The sequence below is a fragment of the Podarcis tiliguerta genome (assembly GCF_965153285.1).
Source record: "Podarcis tiliguerta genome assembly, chromosome: 8".
NCBI lineage: Eukaryota > Metazoa > Chordata > Lepidosauria > Squamata > Lacertidae > Podarcis > Podarcis tiliguerta.
Window position 1 is genome coordinate 78,759,641 of NC_139541.1, and position 19,374 is coordinate 78,779,014.

The window sequence follows — 19,374 nt, forward strand, 5'->3', positions numbered from 1 at the left end:
GTGGCGCCCGCCCTGTGGAAAGCCCTCCCATCAGAAGTCAAGGAGATAAACAACTACCTGACATTTAGAAGACATCTGAAGGCAGCCCTGTTCAGGGAAGTTTTTAATGTGTGACATTTTAATGTATTTTTTATCTTTTTTGGAAGCCACCCAGAGTGGCTGGGGAAGCCCAGCCAGATGGGCGGGGTGCAAATAATAAATTATTATTATTATTAAAGTTACAAGAAAGGAGATTCCGACTAAACACCAGGAAGAACTCTCCTTTGGTCATACCCCGTCTCCAAGCCATACCCCACTTTGGCCCTTTTTCACACCCCAAACGGCTGTTCCAACATTGCAACCGTCTCCCTTGGAAGACGGTGAAGCCTCCTTCCTTGGAGACTTTTAAGCAGAAGTTGGATGGCCACCTTTCATGGATGCCTTCGCTGAGATTCCTGCATTGCAAGGGGGTTGGACTAGATGACCCTCAGGGTCCCTTCCAACTCTCCCATGATTCCACAAATGTCTCCTTGAACTCCTCTCACACCTTTTGCTTGTCCAGCAGGAGGATAGGTGGCGTCTGTTGGTGTAGAAACCTGCCTCCTATACAAAGGCCAAATTTACACCCATCGCTCCACTCAATTGTGCCTCTGGCCACGCCTACCACCAGCATGCGGCCCCTCAGAAGATGGCACGGAAGAAAATGTGGCCCTTTGGCAGTAAAGGGCCCCACTCCCACCCCCGGTCGAAGAGATTGAAGGTGGGCCTTGACGCGGCCAGATGTGTCCTCTGCCACTGAGATACCACCCTTTCCGAACGACTCCTCAGAAAACCGCCCCTCTGGCCTTCTGTTTTCTACAGGGCTGCCCGCTACGCCACCGGCCAACCTCTCCCCTCTCCATGCTGCCACCCCAGAGCAGACCTAAAACAGAAACCTAAGGAGAGGCCTAGGGAAGAGGGTCTGGTGCCCCTCTGACCCAGTATTTGGTTTCTGGCCCCTGCCTCTAGGAAGCGCCCAAGCAGAATACGAAGGCAGGGGCGTGGCGCCGCCACTCAGAACTGCCCTTTCTCCGCACACAGACTTTTCAAGGAGGTCGTTCCCCTCCCTTAACTGTCCAACGTGTCCTCGTGTCCAACAAAGACACAGAAGGCTGCGCCACACCTGCCTCCGTCCGCCTTCAGCGCTCGGCAGGAAGCGTCTCGAACCCATTGTTCCTGACTCCCATCGTTCAGCAGCTGAGGTTCGGGTCTGTGATCTGCTTCCACAGTTGGAAGGTCTGTTGGGGGCTGCGGCGGTGGACCAGCAGCAGCCTGCTGTGAACGCAAGGATCGCTGCGGTCCTTTTCCGCGATGTCAAAGGTCAGGAAGCCCGGGTGCGCCTCGGGGAGGATGCCCAGGGCTTGGAAGCAAAGGCCCGTGTAAACGTCGTCGATGGGGTAGAACGCGATGTGTCGGGAGATGAGGTGGAGCCAGCGGGCTAGCGGCCCCGAGAAGATATACCCCCCACCCCCCGCGTAGGACGGGTAAGGCCCCACGTAATACGACTCGGGGACGTAGTATTTGCTCCGGCGGACGCGGAACGGCGAAGCGTTGGCCATCACTTGGCCCGTGTAGAGCATCTTGTTGGCGTCTAGAGACCCCAGGTACTCCAAGACCTTGGGCGTGTTGATGAAGACGTCGTCGTCCCCCTTGAGGACGTAGCGCACGTCCCGGCAGTACTCCGCGGTCCAACTGAGGAAGAGGAAGTCCTTCAGGGTCAAGTTGAAGAAGGTGTCCTCAAAGTCCCACATCAAGATGTCGCCGTAGCTCCGGCTCTCGTACTCCACCAGGTTCTGGAGCCGAGGCCCCAAGCGGCCCTGGGCCGTGCCCAGCAAGAAGACCGTGCGGACGGGCAAGCCTCCGGGCTCCCCCTCGCGGCCCCACGTGTCCCGCACGGCCTGGCGGGCGGCAAAATTCCCCGGCAGAGATTTGATGGCCAAGAGCAGGAAAGTGCGGTTCTTGGTGCCGGAACACTTGCCCGCTTGGTTGATCAAGAGAGAGAAATTCCGGCATTCGTCGTAGAGGAGGAAGTTCCTGTAAAGTTCTGGGTAGGAGTTGAAGTCGCTGATTTTGGCCACCCGGCTTGCTGCCTCGGGGCCAGCGGAACAGTCGTTCCATGAAGTGTTCACCAGGCCGTCGTCCAAGTCCTTGAAGATCTGGTGCTGCTTCTCGTTCCAGTAGGCGTTCGTCCGGGGAATGCTCTGGCGTAGCTGATGCAAGGAGGCGTTGAAGCGCTGCAGGGTGAAGGCCGGCAAGTCCTCCTTGGAGGGCTGGGCTGTGGTTGGGACGCCGTGCCCGCCGTGAGGGGTCGGCACCCTCTCAGCCTCCTCCACAGTCCACTCAATGTAGGCTTTGAGGGCCACCAGACTCAGCAAAGCAGTAGCCACGGTGATGCAGCGCGAAGGTTTCATCTCCTTCCTGGAAAGCGAGAGCAGAGGGGAAAGTGAGACTCGGAAGGGCTGAGGTTCGGGGTGGAAAATAAAAATCATTATTAATAATAATTAATGATGGCAAACATTATCCAATTCATGCTACTCGCGCCATCTGTTTTTCTCTTTCCAAAATCCACTCCTTTGGATTTAACACTCATAATATAATAATATTAATAATATAAAATAATTAATAATATAAAATTATTTATTATTTATACCCCGCCCAACTGCCTGGGCTTCCCCAGCCACTCTGGGCAGCTTCCAACACCATATTAAAATACAGTAGTCTGTTAAACATTAAAAGCTTCCCTAAACAGGGCTGCCTTCAGATGTCTTCTAAATGTCAGGTAGTTGTTTATGTCTTTGACATCTGGTGGGAGGGCGTTCCACAGGGCGGGTGCCACTACCAAAAAGGCCCTCTGCCTCGTTCCCTGTAACTTTGCTTCTCACAGTGAGGGAACCGCCAGAAGGCCCTCGGCACTGAACCTCAGTGTCCGGGCTGAACGATGGGGGTGGAAACACTCCTTCAGGTATACTGGACCAAGGCCGTTTAGGGCTTTCAAGGTCAGCACCAACATTTTGAATTGTGCTCGGAAACGTACTGGGAGCCAGTATAGGTCTTTCAAGATTATGTGGCTATGTGGTCTCGGCGGCTGCTCCCAGTCACCAGTCTAGCTGCCACATTCTGGATTAGTTGTAGTTTCTGGGTCACCTTCAAAGGTAGCCCCACGTAGAGCGCATTGCAGTAGTCCAAGCGGGAGATAACCAGAGCATGCACCACTCTGGCGAGACAGTCCACAGGCAGGTAGGGTCTCAGCCTGCATACCAGATGGAGCTGATAAACAGCTGCCCTGGACACAGAATTGACCTGTGTCTCCATGGACAGCTGCGAGTCCAGAATGACTCCCAGGCTGCGCACCTGGTCCTTCAGGGGCACAGTTACCCCATTCAGGACCAGGGAGACCTCCACACCTGCCCGCCTCCTGTCCCCCCAAAACAGTACTTCTGTCTTGCCAGGATTCAACCTCAATCTATTAGCTGCAATCCATCCTTCAACCACCTCCAGACACTCACACAGTATATATATTCTGTTTTACAATTTAGAATACTCATTTAAACATCCTTAAAATATCAATGACTTCTCTTCTTCTCTTTCCATGGTTCATTTTGCATATCTTAAATCCCTGCATAGTTTACAAAAGCTAAACCATTCAGTATTCCTTAATTACATCCATCAAAACTCATCTATACTGTTGAATTTATCTTAATGCTGCCAGCATTTTTAAGTGTACACAATTCCCCACTATATATTCAATAAACGTTTTCCAATCTTCTCTAAATGTATGTTCTTCTTGTTCTCTTATTCTATATGTTAAGTCTGCAAGCTGCACGTATTCTGTCAGTTTAAGTTGCCATTCTTCTTTAGCTGGGACTTCGCTCATTTTCCATTTTGGGGCTAACAAAACACGGGCCGCAGTAGTGGCACGGGATTTAGCACGCTTAATAGCTCGGTCGTTTTCTGCCAGGACAGCACAGAACGGTCTCTGTAATCCTCTGGTGCCAGCTTGCGATAGCGAGAATAAAATCGTACCACTGGCATAAATGTTTAGAGGCCGGCCCAGAATCTTAGGCATATTAAAGTTCTGATTATGCAAAACTATATCGCTGATATAAAAGTTAAAATGGAGCTACAATACGGGTTTGTAGCCAACTAAGGTCTCCTCAGAGTAAACCCACTGGAATTAATAGGGTAAGTGACTTAAGGTCCATGAATAACCATAGCTTAGATGTCCCAGGCCCTAAGGAAGTCAGACTATCCTCCACCAGGACCAGGGCCTTTTCAGTGATGGCCCCTGACCTGGTAGAATGCTCTGTCCCATGAGACTAGAGCCCTACAGGATTTAACCTCCTTTTGCCGGGCATGTAAGACAGAGCTATTCCACCTGGCCTTTAATTTGAATTCAGCCTGATCTTTTATTTCCCTTCTCTTCCCTCCCCCCCCCTTTTTATGAAGATTACCCACTCTGGGACCCCACAGCTAATTCTCCCCTGGCCTCCTTGCTGGCCCAATTAGGACTAATTCAGCCAGCTAGCCCTAGTGACTGACTAATGTTTATTGGATGGATTTCCCCCAAATTGATTTTTGAACTTTGAATTTTATTGTCATTCATGCTTTTGTACTGTATTTTATGTTGCTTCTATGTTGTATTACAATTAAGTGTTTTAAATTTGTTTTTAGCCGCCCTGAGCCTGATTTTCTGAACAGGGAAGGGCAGGGTATAAATAAAAAAATATTATTATTATGCCCATTCATTCCAGCGGGTCTACTCTGAGTAGGATTCGCACTGGCTACAAACCACAGCCTTCTTGGGCTTCTTTAGATGTAGGAATCTTTTCTGCAGGGGTCAGCAAACTTTTCCAGCAGGGGGCCTGTCCACTGTCCCTCAGACCTTGTGGGGGGCCGGACTATATTTTTTGGGGGGAAATGAATGAATTCCCAAGCCCCACAAATAACCCAGAGAGGTGTTTTAAATAAAAGCACACATTCCACTCATGTAAAAACACCAGGCAGTACCCACAAATAACCCAGAGATGCATTTTAAATAAAAGCACACATTCCACTCATGTAAAAACATGCTGATTCCTGGACCGTCTGGGGGCCGGATTGAGAAGGCAATTGGGCCAGATCCGGCCCCCGGGCCTTAGTTTGCCTACCCATGTGCAAGAGCCTGTTCGAACCTTCGGACGCAATTGTGTGTTGAAGCAAACTACTTAAAAATTAAAGTCTCGAATCAATATTGGCGTTTAATAATTTATCCCAGGGATGACTTCTATTTATGGAAGCAAAAGCAGCAATTAAGTCAATAAAAGCTGTAAAAAGCTGCGCAGGTTCTGCTGTGGCTTCCCATTATCAAATGGTTGAGCGAGAAGCAATTACCAAAGGAAATTCCCTTCCTTGAAACCTGCCTGGTCTACTACTACCGGTATATGATAATGACCCTTTTAGCAGACATTTTGGCCAATATATCAGTCAAGCTGATGAGTCTGTGGTTCTTAGCAGGACTTTTGTGGGGAGCAAAAACTATGGGGAACTGAGTTCCCTTACCTTTTAAAAATTAAATAATTACTATTTTTGTCTGGGGGCGGGGGCTGGAACGGATATAAACCCAATCCTTGAGCCAAAAATCCACCTGTATCAATAAATCAATAAAGTTGTGGCCATTTGCAAACCAGATCATTGACTGCTTGAGTTTATTCAAGTTTATTGACTGCCCCGGGGTGGGGGTGGTACCGCGGCTGGCCTCACAATCAACAAACAAACAAACTTTGTGGTGATTTTCTCCACCATTATCCCCCCCCCCCCGCGAAAAAAAAGGACTGTTAGGATTCAGCCAATTGTCTTCCATATATATATATATATATATATATATATATATATGGAATATAATGCTAAATTTCCTCCCACTTAGTATTACAGCAGTCTTGAAAATTTCAGGTGGCAGAAAATCCTGTCTTGGAGCATTATTTATAATTAAAATTATTATTTATAATCGGGGGGGCCCAGACACATTTAATAGTCCATAGATTGTTTAATCAGCCCAAAGTGTGGTTGAAGAGGAAAGATTTTCCCTGGCGCCTAAAGATATGGAATGAAGGAGCCAGGCCAGCCACCTTGGCAACAGCATCCCACAAACGGGGGGCCACCGCAGAAAAGGCCCCGTTCTTGTGTTTGCCCCCCTCTGGACCTCCCGTGGAGGAGGCACACAAGGAAGGCCCTTGGGTGATGTGCGCAGGGTTCATACGGGGAGAGGCGGGGAGTGAAATTAAAACTTCTCCACTGATCTGAGCGCTGTGGCCTCATCCACGGCTGGCGTGCGGCCCCGGAGGGGTTGGCAAATGATGCAAACGGCCTTCGGGTCGCAAAAGTTTAGCCAGCCCTGCTCTGCGTTAATAACGTACGGTCAATTTAAAAAAAAAACAACGAACCACAGCACACAGCTGTCAAAAGGACTGAGAACCCTTTTCCCTGATCTGCTAGTTCTCAGCTTGCAAGGAGTTAAAAAAAATGGAGAAGCATTTGAAAGCAGTAGCATGAAGCGGTACAATCCCTTCCTACACCTCTTTCTTCTGGGCATAGGTAAACCTAGCCATAAACGCTGCATGATGTGAGAGATAGGTCCCTTCTAAAGGATTTTACCCATTTCTTTTCTGGCTCATTCTGTGCAATGGCCCAGGCACTGCTGTTTTCATCACAGTAGTGCAGTATCTTTGCAAGGTCTCTGCTTCTTAGAACCATAGAATTATAGATTTGCAGAGTCGGAAGGGATCCCCAGCGGTCATCTAGACCAACCCCCTGCAACGCATCATTTTCCAGGATGGCCTCTTTTCTTTTTCTTTTTGGCCTGTGACCCTTAATGTGATGGTGGGGATGCAAAATTGTAAGGAAATTTTGGAACGAGGTATATGAGGATCTGAAAAAAATTATTCAAGATTTCTTTTGCCAAAAAGCCAGAGGCTTTTTTTGTTAGGCATAATATCAAATGACATTCCCAGAGATAAGAAAAATGTATTCCTTTACGCAACAGCAGTGGCCAGAATACTGATCGCAAAGAACTGGAAGGGGGAGAAAATACCATCATTACTAGAATGCCAAAGTAAACTCTGTGAGTTTGTGGAAATGGCAAAGATGACGGCAACTACCGTATTTTTCGCTCTATAAGACGCACCAGACCACAAGACGCACCTAGTTTTTGGAGGAGGAAAACAAGAAAAAAAATATTCTGAATCTCAGAAGCCAGAACAGCAAGAGGGATCGCTGCGCAGTGAAAGCAGCAATCCCTCTTGCTCTTCTGGCTTCTGGGATAGCTGCGCAGCCTGCATTCGCTCCATAAGACGCACACACATTTCCCCTTGCTTTTTTGGAGGGAAAAAGTGAGTCTTACAGAGCAAAAAATACAGTATTAGAGGCCATTCAAATCAGAGAATAATTAAAGAGTGGGAGGGAGTGAAGGAATAAATGAAAAAATATGGTTTCGGAACTGGAATATTAATAGATAGCGTGTAAAACGTGCAGGGGTAAGCAAGGAAATAATAAAAGAATCAGCTGAACAATGATTAAATTATAACAACAGAACAAGACGGAAGAAGAAGAAGAAGGGGGGGGGGAGAGATGACACATGGGTGAAGGGGAAGGGGGGGTATAGTGGAATTTGAAATATTGTTTATAATATAAAAGCTTTAATATAAAATTTCTAACTGTGTTATATTTGTATACAGCAAAGAGAAGTTTAGAGTAGTTAGGTATATTTTAATTTAGTTAATTATGTAAGAGGTTTATGTTAGAAAATGAATGTGGATGTTGAATTTGATGTTTGTAATTTTAGAAATAATTATTATTTTTTTTAAAAAAAGAGTGAGGATGTGCTTGCATCCAGCACACCAGAACGTGACAATATATTACAGGTCAACAAACGGACAGTCCCTTATGTACTTACCTTTTCATTGCTGCAGGTTTTATAGACCTGGTGTTCGTTGGCACAGTTTTCCTGCACTTAGAGGTTTCCTGTTTGTGACTTTAGCAGGCTTGCTGTGCTCACAAGCCCTGGCGCCAAGAGGCAGTTGTCCCTAGTGTGCCAAGGCCTGTTCCCCTGCGGCCCTTTTTCACGTGGTGCACGCACGGAGCCCCTCTCCGGTGGAGTTCCAGCGCATAGATGTGCCTCATGTGACAAGCACACGCTCACACAATGCTGCTGGATTTCCCCCTCCCGACGAGGCTTTCTACCGTCCGATCCTGGCCACAGGCCAAGGGGATAAATTTAAATTCTGCCTGGGTGGCAAAACTAAACAGTCGCGCAGGCCGGGAGACAAAACAGTGCGCTTGGCATCTCTGAAAAGGGCATCTGCCACTCCCCCTTGGCAATGGCTGGAGGCGGAGGAGAGAGAAAAATCTCCTCCCTGTAGTTAAAAACTTTTCCACCCCAGTTGCTGGGATGGGTTCAAAGGGTAAGGGAAGCCACAGGCTAGAAGCTAATGCCATTCTTCCTTCTCTGCCCCGTGTGCAAGGAGCTGGAGGAAGAGAGAGGGAAGATAAGGACCTAAGAAGTGGCCGGCTGGATCAGGCCAGAGGCCCACCTGAGCCAGCATCCTATTCCCAAAATGGCAGATCCCATGCGTATGACAGGGACCCAAGTGGCGCTGTGGGTTAAACCACAGAGCTGAAATATACTCAGAGTCACAAAGTGATTTCATGCTCTTTATTCAGCTCATAGTGGTGAGGAGGAATGAATGAAAGTCCCCTCAAAGTATCTGCTTTATATACATTATTTACACAATGGGCTGCACATGATTGGCTAATTCCGGAATTCTACTGTAAGCCAATCAGGTTGTGGATTCACTTCTATCTGGAGCATGATTGGGTGGTTCCTGCCAACCAATCATACTGCTGCATTGTTCTAGGACCAATCAGACTGCTGCATTCTGAATCCTATTGTTCTAGGACCAATCAGACTGCTGCCTTTTGGATCCTATTGTTCTAGGACCAATCAGACTGCTGCAGTTTGGATCCTATTCAACTCAGTACATAACAAGAGCCTAGGGCTTGCTGATCAGAAGGTCGGCGGTTCGAATCCCCGCGACAGGGTGAGCTCCCGTTGCTCTGTCCCTGCTCCTGCCAACCTAGCAGTTTGAAAGCACGTCAAAGTGCAAGTAGATAAATAGGTACCGCTCCGGCGGGAAGGTAAACGGCGTTTCCGTGCGCTGCTCTGGTTCGCCAGAAGCGGCTTAGTCATGCTGGCCACATGACCCGGAAGCTGCACACCAGCTCCCTCGGCCAATAAAGCGAGATGAGCGCCGCAACCCCAGAGTCGGACACGACTGGACCTAACGGTCAGGGGTCCCTTTACCTTTACCAATGCATATGACAAAACCAGGACCTGGGGAAAACAGCAGTCCTCCTTCTAGAGGCAGGGGTCAGCAAACTTTTTCATCAGGGGGCCGGTCCACTGTCCCTCAGACCTTGTGGGGGGCCAGACTATATTTGGGGGGGGGGGGGGGAATGAACGAATTCCTATGCCCCAAAAATAACACAGAGATGCATTTTAAATAAAAGCACACATTCTACTCATGTAAAAACACGCTGATTCCCGGACCGTCCGTGGGCCGGATTTAGAAGGCGATTGGGCCGGATTCGGCCCCCTGGCCTTAGGTTGCCTACCCATGCTCTAGCCATTCTCAGCAACTGACCTTCAAAGACATTCCCTCCAACATTTCTCTGATGGAAATAGGGATGTCCTGATCCATAACAATGTTATTATTTAAACCTTGCCCATATGACTGTGCTGCCCCAGCCACTCTGAGTGGCTTCCAACACATATAAACATAATAAAACATTAAACATTTTTAAAAAAAACTTCCCTATATGGGGCTGCCTTCAGGTGTCTTCTAAAGGTTGCATAGTGACTTATCTCCTTGGTTCGGGGGTCACATAACACCATCATTTCTCCGCTGAAAATAGGAAAAGTGGGACATTACAGGATCAAATCAGAAACCGGGACGGCTTCTGTAAATCCAGGACTGTCCCTGGGAAATAGGGACCCTTGGAGCGTCTGCAAAGACATAGTAAAGGTACAGGGACCCCTGACCATTAGGTCCAGTTGTGGCCGACTCTGGGGTTGTGGCGCTCATCTCGCTTTATTGGCCCAGGGAGCCGGCGTACAGCTTCCGGGTCTTGTGGCCAGCATGACTAAGCCGCTTCTGGCGAACCAGAGCAGCGCACGGAAACGCCGTTTACCTTCCCACCGGAGTGGTACCTATTGATCTACTTGCACTGTTGTGCTTTCGAACTGCTAGGTGGGCAGGAGCAGGGACCGAGCAACGGGAGCCTAGGCTCTGTGGTTTAACCCACAGCGCCACCCGCATCCCTGGAAAATAGGGACCCTTGGAGCGTCTGCAAAGACATAGTACTTCTTGACAGAATGACATTCCTTCACGGCAGGGGGTTGGAATAGATGACCCTCAGATCCCTTCCAATTTTACAATTCTATGATTCCATCTAGTCAGGATAAAACCCCAACCCAGATCTTCAACATGGGCGATCTGTGGGTAAACATGGGCCACATCAGCAATCTACCCAACATTTGACATATTCCCCATTCTAGTTGGAACACAATATGTTTCATTAGTTTGTTTCAGGGTTTATTGCCAGCTTATCTTCAGGTTAATGAGGACTAGCTGCCTGGCTCCCTCCCCAGCCCCTGAATGTAGGAACCAATAAGCATTTTCCAAGCTTTTATTTCATTTGCCTTCACGACAGATCGGTCATATAGTCTCCGTTTTACAGCAAAGGGACAGAGGCCAATTTGTCACGTGCCACAAAATGAGTTGAAATAAAGCCAGGCCTATATTTAATATATTTGATTGAATTTCATTGTCTGGTTCAGACAATTTTCCAGGGAGTCTTCTCTTCTCATGAGGTGGCCAAAGTATTGGAGTCTCAGCTTCAGGATCTGTCCTTCCAGTGAGCACTCAGGGCTGATTTCCTTCAGAATGGAGAGGTTTGATCTTCTTGCAGTCCATGGGACTCTCAAGAGTCTCCTCCAGCGCCATCATTCAAAAGCATCAATTCTTCGGCGATCAGCCTTCTTTATGGTCCAGCTCTCACCTCCATACATCACTACTGGGAAAACCATGGCTTTAACCATACGGACCTTTGTTGGCAAGGTGATGTCTCTGCTTTTTAAGATACTGTCAAGGTTTGCCATCGCCTTTCTTCCAAGGAGCAGGCGTCTCTTAATTTCGTGACTGCTGTCACCATCTGCAGTGATCATGGAGCCCAAGAAAGTAAAATCTCTCACTGCCTCCATTTCTTCCCCTTCTATTTGCCAGGAGGTGATGGGCCCAGTGGCCATGATCTTCGTTTTTTTGATGTTGAGCTTCAGGCCATATTTTGCGCTCTCCTCTTTCACCCTCATTAAAAGGTTCTTTAGTTCCTCCTCACTTTCTGCCATCAAGGTTGTGTCATCTGCATATCTGAGGTTGTTGATATTTCTTCCGGCGATCTTAATTCCGGCTTGGGATTCATCCAGCCCAGCCTTTCGCATGAATTCTGCATATAAGTTAAATAAGCAGGGAGACAATATGCAGCCTTGTCGTACTCCTTTCCCAATTTTGAACCAATCAGTTGTTCCATATCCAGTTCTAACTGTAGCTTCTTGTCCCGCATAGAGACAAGGCAACTTATTTGCCTTCCCCCTATTCACATCAAGTAGAATTTGCTTTTGAGAAAACATGGGCAGGAAACATTCAGCCACAACACAGACATTTGCTCATTTTAAGAAAACCACAATAATGAATTAGGCTGCAAACCGATGTCCTATGTGGAAGTGAACTCCACCAGACTCAATTTGGCTTAATTCTGAGCAGACACAAAGACACAGACATCCTCTGAGGAAGTGGCTTGTGACTCCGTATGCTCTAAATAAAGAGGAACACAAAATGCCTAGGTAAGAAACTCTTCTCAGCATAAGAATCAAATGTGTGCATCCTATGTTAATTCAGAAAAAAAGGCGCAGGGTGTTTAGGAAATACTGAATCAAGCTCTGCGTCAGCCCATGTGATTTGGCCTCATCCTGCGTTGCTAAGTGCCCATTTAGTGCCCTAATGTGAAGAAGGAGCTGACATTTCCCTTTCTTCTTCTGGCAGGGCTTGCAGAAAATCCATCTCCAACCAAATCAACAGGAAGCTGAATCCCACAAGAGGATTTTTCTCAATTAACCCCTACCTATCCACCCCCGGCTGGTTACAGCCATACAGCAACCAGAAGGCCCTGCAGTCATAGAATTGGAAGGATCATCTCGTCCCTGCAATATAGGAACACACAGCAGTCCCGAACCTGCAACCTTGGCGTTATATCTGCACCACACTCTCAGCCACAGGTCGGCAACCTAAGGCCCATGGGCTGGAGGCGGCCCATGAGGGTCGCTTAACTGGCCCATTAGCTGCCCCCTAACTGAGCTGCCCGCTCGGTGAGTCCTTGCGCACTGCGCTAAATCGGTGCAGCACGGCGTGGGGACTCTCTTCCGCAGCTCTGGAAATCGCTTCTGCGCATGCCCAGACGCTAAAAAGGGACACAGGTGGTGCTGTGGGTTAAACCACAGAGCCCAGGACTTGCCGATCAGAGGGTCGGCAGTTTGAATCCCCGCGACGGGGTGAGCTCCCGTTGCTCGGTCCCTGCTCCTGCCAACCTAGCAGTTCGAAAGCACGTCAAAGTGCAAGTAGATAAATAGGTACCGTTCCAGCGGGAAGGTAAACGGCGTTTCTGTGCACTGCTCTGCTTCGCCAGAAGCGGCTTAGTCATGCTCGCCACAGGACCCGGAAGCTGTACGCCGGCTCCCTCGGCCAGTAAAGCAAGATGAGCGCCGCAACCCCAGAGTCGGTCACGACTGGACCTAATGGTCAGGGGTCCCTTTACCTTTATGCCCAGACACTGGAAATCGCTTCTGCGCAGGTGTGATTTTTCAGCGTCTGGGCATGCACAGAAGCAATTTCCGGCGCCACGAATATGCGCAGATGTGATTTCCGGCGTCGCGCTGCACCGGTCCAGCCCACGGAGGATCTCCGCGGGAGTGATCCGGTCCATGCCCGGTAAGCCTTGCTGACCCCTGTTCTAAGCAACTGAGCCATCCAGGCTGATCGATACCTAGAAGGATCTCCCAGAGGCGGCCAATGTCTTTCTACCAGCTCAGACTGAGCCATAAGTGGCAGTACAGCGGGCATCTGGTTTTGCACGCCTGGGGTGCTTAGCACCTGCCAAACTGTTAAAAATACGAAAGGCTGAGTTTGCAGCTCTCCATCTTGCAACAACTGTGATCCCCACCCACCCCCACCCCCGCCTCATGAATATTCACAAACTAGCTTTGCAATACCTGGGCAAAGCACAACTGGCAACAAGGAAGAAGGCAGTTCTTTTTGGGAGTCCCTTCTGGCCGGAAGAGCACCAAGACATCATCATCATCATCAATTATTTGTACCCTGCCCATCTGGCTGGGCTTCCCCAGCCACTCTAGGCAGCTTCCAACAAAGTTTAATAATATATTAAAATGTCACACATTAAAAATTCCCCTGAACAGGGCTGCCTTCAGATGTCTTCTAAATGTCAGGTAGTTGTTTATCTCCTTGACATCTGGTGGGAGGGCGTTCCACAGGGCGGGCGCCACTACCGAAAAGGCCCTCTGCCTGGTTCCCTGTAACTTGGCTTCTCACAATGAGGGAACCGCCAGAAGGCCCTCGGCGCTTGACCTCAGTGTCCGGGCTGAACGAGGGGGATGGAGATGCTCCTTCAGGTATACTGGGCCGAGGCCTTTTAGGGCTTTAAAGGTCAACACCAAAACTTTGAATTGTGCTCAGAAACGTACTGGGAGCCAATGTAGGTCTTTCAAGACCGGTGTTATATGGTCTCAGCAGCCGCTCTCAGTCACCAGTCTAGCTACCGCATCCTGGATTAGTTGTGCTTTCTGGGTCACTTTCAAAGGTAGCCCCACATAAAGTGCATTGCAGTAGTCCAAGCGGGAGATAACCAAAGCAAAATAATGGGCATGGGAGGGTTTCGTGCCGTCAGTCACAGAGAAACTCCTACTGGAAAAAGCTCCTGTCCTAACATTGCATCCTTGCAGTCATTAATATGTGAATCTCCTTTATTATTTACATTCACGAGACTGCAATGCTGCACACATGTTGTCCCCCTGAGCTGAGCAGAATTTACCTCTGAGTAGACATGCATAAGATGGAGTCCACCTTTCACCCTCCCAGACCTCTATGCAACTCATAAGCAACACAATTCAATGCTGTGATAATATGCCAAATCAGGTGAAACAACAGCAGCACAAACTTTAGATCAATAAGGGAGCTGTTTCCAAAGGAAGGACTGTGAGGGGATAGAGTCTTTGTGCTAGCCCATCAGGCAATGGCTTTTTCCACCTGCCTCCTACTGCCCTAGGAGCCTTCAGGAAGGAATTGCTGCCACAGGAATTATGTATATGAGTCTTTTAATGAGCTGAATTGAGTGGAAGATTATGAGTCATGAGGTGGGTAGGTGAATCCAACAGTGCTAAGTTTGTTTTTTGGTTGCTGGTGTTGTTTTAGAGATTTTGAAGACTGTAATACTTTGTGAATCCCGTAATATGCCTTTTGTAATTGGGCTGTTCTGCTTATTTTCTGAATTGTTCTGCTAACAGTGCATTATAGACTGTAATTGTTTTACTGGCGATTTGTTAATTATTCTATACGATTTGTGTCAGGCTCACAATGTTCCATTACGTTATTGGTATTTACTGTGAATGAAAACCAGCAAAGAAATAAAACCAATCAAATCAAATCAATAAATGGATTATATTTCACTCTTGCCTTTTGTCGTTATAATCTCCAAGGCACCTTGCAGCACATCATTTCAAACTGGGCTGCATACTGCCCTCCATCTGAAAATCACAAGGCGGCTCGCTACCTAAAAACACAAAATACATGATGAACCAAAACCAAAACAAACCAACAGTCCCCCTAACCCACAGACACATTTAAAAGGCCATAGAACACTAATCGGCCCAAGGCCTGGTTGAAGAGAAAGGTTTTTGCCTGGCACCTAAAGATGTGTACTGAAGGCGCCAGGCGAGCCTCCCTGGGGAGAGCATTCCACAAGTAGGGGGCCACCACAGAAAAGGCCCTGTTTTCGTGTTGCCACCCTCCAGACCTCTCATGGAGGGGGTTCACACAGAGAAAGGCCTCATATGATGGTATCAAGGTCTGGGTTGCTTCATAGGGAGAAAGGCAGTCTGCTCTCTACCTCAGCCAGCAAAACGGCCTTGGGCCGGCCCTGCCTCAAGGGGACACCAACCGCGAAAGAAAAGATCCAAACATTTTGTATGCCTGGCGTACCTACAAACCAGAAGCCACAATGGGCTGGCCGCTATTCTTCCCCATAGCTGGGCTGGCCCGGTAGCCTGGAATAGCAAAGGGCCCTGCACTGAACCCTGCTTGGGGGCAGGCATGACTGCACATTAGTATCATTATTTATTGTATTTATGAGGTGCTTTTTTCTGGAAAGGCGAACTCAAAGCAACTTACAGAAACGTTCAGAGCAAGTACAAAAACCAGAGTAAGAACGAGCCAATACTGTTGCGCCAGGATTCATGTTATAGGCTGTTGTTGTTGTTATAAGTCGAGACTGTTTTGCCCCAGTCAGCAATCCAGCTGCTGAATTCTGCACCAGCTGCTGATTCTGAACCATCTTCAAAGGCTGCCCCATGTATAATGCTCTACTGTAATCTAACCCAGAGGTTGTCGTCGGAGAATAGACAACAGAAGTTAGGCTAATGCAACTTGCAGGGGCAAATCAGAAGATGCCAGAGGCTCTGGACCTCTGGTCAACAACAGATTTAATAAGGAGGCATCGCTTCTGTCCTGGCAGGCTGGAATGAAATGGAAAGACACAGTTTCTGAAAGCGGTTCTTCTGCTTAGGGAGCGGGGTACTTCAGCGGCCAGGTTCAAGCATGATGCGCATAATGCTAAACACAATGTCTGGACCTGTCTGTCCCAGCAAGGGTAGGACAGGGTACGGAATGCATTGATTGCTACGCACCTTTTGCAAGTACCCTACATATCACTGTTCCAGGAAGAGTTTTCCATAAAATTCCCAGCAATGCTTTTCCGCACATGGCAGGTTTATCTGGCACAGGGCATGATAAGACACATGCCCAGCCGTGTGTGGGAATTCCAAACCTCCGCATGATGCCAGTGAGAGGCACGCAAAGCGTCTCTCTCTCTCTCTCTCTCTCTCTCTTTAGAATAATGTTTACTGAGACTTTCCAACCTAAAATACAATAAAACCAAACCAATCCAAAGAAGATCATTTGGAAAGAAGCGAGAATAAGCACAAGAAGAAACTGAAGAGGTAGAAAAAGAATAAGGAAAAGCAAAGTCCTCTAGTATCGTAATTATATCGTAATCCTTTTTTCCACACACAGAAGGGAGATAGGGAACTTCGAAAAGCAAAGCATAAATATGGATAGAGTTAACAGAAAGAAAGCAAGAATAAGTTCATAAGAAAAGCAAGAGAAGAGAAATAAGAGGCACGCAAGGCTTCTGAGAGGATTTACAGGCCTCAAAACAAACACGTGTTGCTTGCCTGCCGTTTATTTTGAAATGGGGCAGGTGATGGACCCCCCCCAACACCACCTTAGGCCATGGGGCTCATAGCCCTCCCCCCTTGGTAATGTTGGGGGGGATGATGTGAGGGGTTTGGGGTTCGTGCAGCTCACACCGGCAAATGCGTGACATGGAGCTTCAGGGGTACCTAACGTCCCCAGTGCAGCATCGCATCTTTGAGAGAAGATGCTGAACCAACAAAAGGTAACCCATAACTGTCCCGATCTTCTCCCACAAGCCACCTCTCCCAGGACGCAAACGTTGTGGGCAACGCACACAAGCTGCGGAGGAAAACTTCACAGCTTTACACCATTTCCCTCCTGCTAAGGAAAACTCCTCCATGTTTTAACTCATGCGCACCCACAAAATAAAATTTAAAAACACTCAGAGGTTCGCAGGACAAGTCAGGTCACCTAAATCTTCCACATTTGTGGGGAGTCTTTAGGCATGCAATTGCAGATTCACAGAAATAGCAGTGTTGGAAGGCACCCGCACGGTCATCTAGTCCAACCCCCGGCAAAGATGTATCTTTCTCTATTTTTGTCCCTTTTTTTGCTTTCCTCTTGTTTTCCCATCCATCACAACTGCAATTTAATTTCACACTTTAAAAAAAAAAAAAAGCCAACCCACTTTCCATCTCTAATCCTGCTTTTTCAACTCAAGAATTCAATATCGCAAATTGCATGAGGAAGACAAACGCCAGAGCCATGGGCTGAATTACTGCACTTGCAGACTTTTCAGCTAATGCATTTTATCCTAAAGGTCTCCTATCGCCCCATTTTTATTTCCACCTGTCGTAAAAAACACCAGGAAGTAGAAGCAACACACAGAGCAAACTCTCCCCCCTCCAGCCCCCCTCCCCCAAACAAAGCACATTGGTAGCAACAACAACCCCCCCCCAAAAAAATAACAACTCTCAAAAGCTCTGTCTTTCCTTCACCTGTGTCCTCTCATATAAAAGTTGTTTCGATACGATATGATACAATACGATCATCTTTATTGTCATTGTCCCATACAGAACAATGAAATTGAAAAAATCTACATCAGACATTCAAAAGCAACAAGCCTGCTATCCCAGCTATCCCAGCCTGGTTAGCCCCCTAAAAACTCTGACACCCCATTTTTAAATACAATATACTCCCATAGAGACTCCTTACACTGCATTTGAAACCAAAATCGCATTTGGATAGAAACTGTTTCTCAGGCGGCTAGTCCTAGTCTTTATAACCCTGTACCTTCTTCCAGAAGGCAGAAGCTGAAAGAGATCATTTCCGGGGTGCGCACTATCCTGCGCTATCTCTGCTGCTTTCTTATGGCAGCTGGAAGCATAGATTTGATCCGAGGTGGGAAGAGTGCACCCACTTTCAGCCATGCTACAGTCCTGCCACCCAGGCTCATGCCGTGTGATGGCGAGCATGTTTTGCTCAGAAGAAAAAATGAGCATTTCTCTGCTGGATGGCACTTGCTTCTAGCAAGTAGACACAGGACTGCTCTGCAAAAATGCTTGGCATGCTTGCTTGGGAGCCAGTCCCGCTGTGTTCAGCTTGCTCCCAGGTAAACGCACATGCAGGATTTCACAGAAGAGGCACCATTGCCCAGAACAGGTCTCACCTGAAGGCCTTGTGAGAATGAGGAGGCTCCTATTGTCCTTCTCTCCTCTTCTCTGCTTGAAGTTAGACTGTCTTCATCTCTCTCTTCCTTGCTCTCTCCCTCCTCTGCTGTTGCCCCAGGCGATATGGGTGTCTCTCTCATCGCACACTAGAGACACACATCCTGACACTGGAAGCAGAAGCGAAACCTCCCACTTTTTTTTTAATTTCTGCAAAACCAAAACCATTCACAGGCACAAGCCGCCTCTCTTGGGGAGACGAAAGAAAGGTGAAGCAGAGAGCAAAAAAACAAGGCAGGCAGGTGCTTCTTTCCAGAGCAGAAAACCACTGGAAGGAAGGCAAAAGGGTGGAGCATTTACATTTTCTGGTTGTTGTTTTTTTTAAGTGTCTTAATATTTCATCTCCGATCAAATATTCATGCTGCCGGCAGGGCTGTGGGAGGGAATCATTTGCTTAAGGACTCGCTTGGCAGCTCAGAAAAGCAAATTTGGAGGGAAATTTGGAGGCAGCTGGACCCAGCGCTTTTTCCCAGGGGGTACGAAGGGGTACGCATACCCCTAAATATTTTATGAATCTTAAAGTTGGTCTCATTGAAGGGCAGTATTTCAATACGAGTAGGGAAAATGAGAGCACAGTGGTACCTCGGGTTAAGTACTTAGCGGAGTCTAGAACCTGAAGCGTATGTTACCTGAAGCGCATGTAACCCGAGGTACCGCTAACCCAGAAATAGTGCTTCAGGTTAAGAACTTTGCTTCAGGATGAGAACAGAAATTGTGCTCCGGCGGCGCGGCAGCAGCAGGAGGCCCCATTAGCTAAAGTGGTGCTTCAGGTTAAGAACAGTTTCAGGTTAAGAACGGACCTCCGGAATGAATTAAGTTCTTAACCGAGGTACCACTGTACCCCAAAACATTTAGCCTGGCTTCAGCTGGGTAGGGCGGGATATAAATAAAAAATTATTATTATTATTATTATTATTATTATTATTATTATTAGGGAAAGCACTGGGTGGGCCCACCTGAGGAATGAAGTCAGGAGATAAGACCAGGCATCTAAGGGACTTACAGAAAACACACCTCGGGATGTGGCCTGGGGCATCCACAACCAGTTTCGGAAAACACAC

At 47.8% G+C, this 19,374-nt stretch overlaps 1 protein-coding gene across 4 annotated transcripts; it reads right to left on the reverse strand.

Annotated features, from left to right (window-relative positions):
* Nucleotides 1–446: 446 nt before the first annotated feature.
* B3GNT8 (UDP-GlcNAc:betaGal beta-1,3-N-acetylglucosaminyltransferase 8) lies at nucleotides 447–18,396 on the reverse strand. Of its 4 annotated transcripts, none has more exons than XM_083455557.1 (2): nucleotides 18,256–18,392; nucleotides 447–2,436 (listed from the first exon to the last, which is right to left on the reverse strand). In XM_083455557.1, exon 2 carries the CDS (start codon nucleotides 2,427–2,429, stop codon nucleotides 1,209–1,211), a length of 1,221 nt encoding a protein of 406 aa, XP_083311683.1. In that variant the 5' UTR covers nucleotides 2,430–2,436; nucleotides 18,256–18,392; the 3' UTR covers nucleotides 447–1,208. The 4 variants fall into 4 exon arrangements, 3 of the variants coding, with proteins under 3 accessions (XP_083311683.1, XP_083311681.1, XP_083311682.1); XM_083455555.1 differs by lacking the exon at nucleotides 18,256–18,392 and adding an exon at nucleotides 17,880–18,103; XM_083455556.1 differs by lacking the exon at nucleotides 18,256–18,392 and adding an exon at nucleotides 7,946–7,968.
* Nucleotides 18,397–19,374: the final 978 nt, after the last annotated feature.

Excerpts from the sequence above, each read along its gene's own strand:
- B3GNT8 (XM_083455555.1), bottom strand. The coding sequence starts at position 18,088 with ATGCTCATTTTTTCTTCTGAGCAAAACATGCTCGCCATCACACGGCAT. Across the intron at positions 2,437-17,879 it reads CTTCTGCCTTCTGGAAGAAG|GAAGGAGATGAAACCTTCGC; the intron begins GTACAGGGTTAT and ends CTCGCTTTCCAG.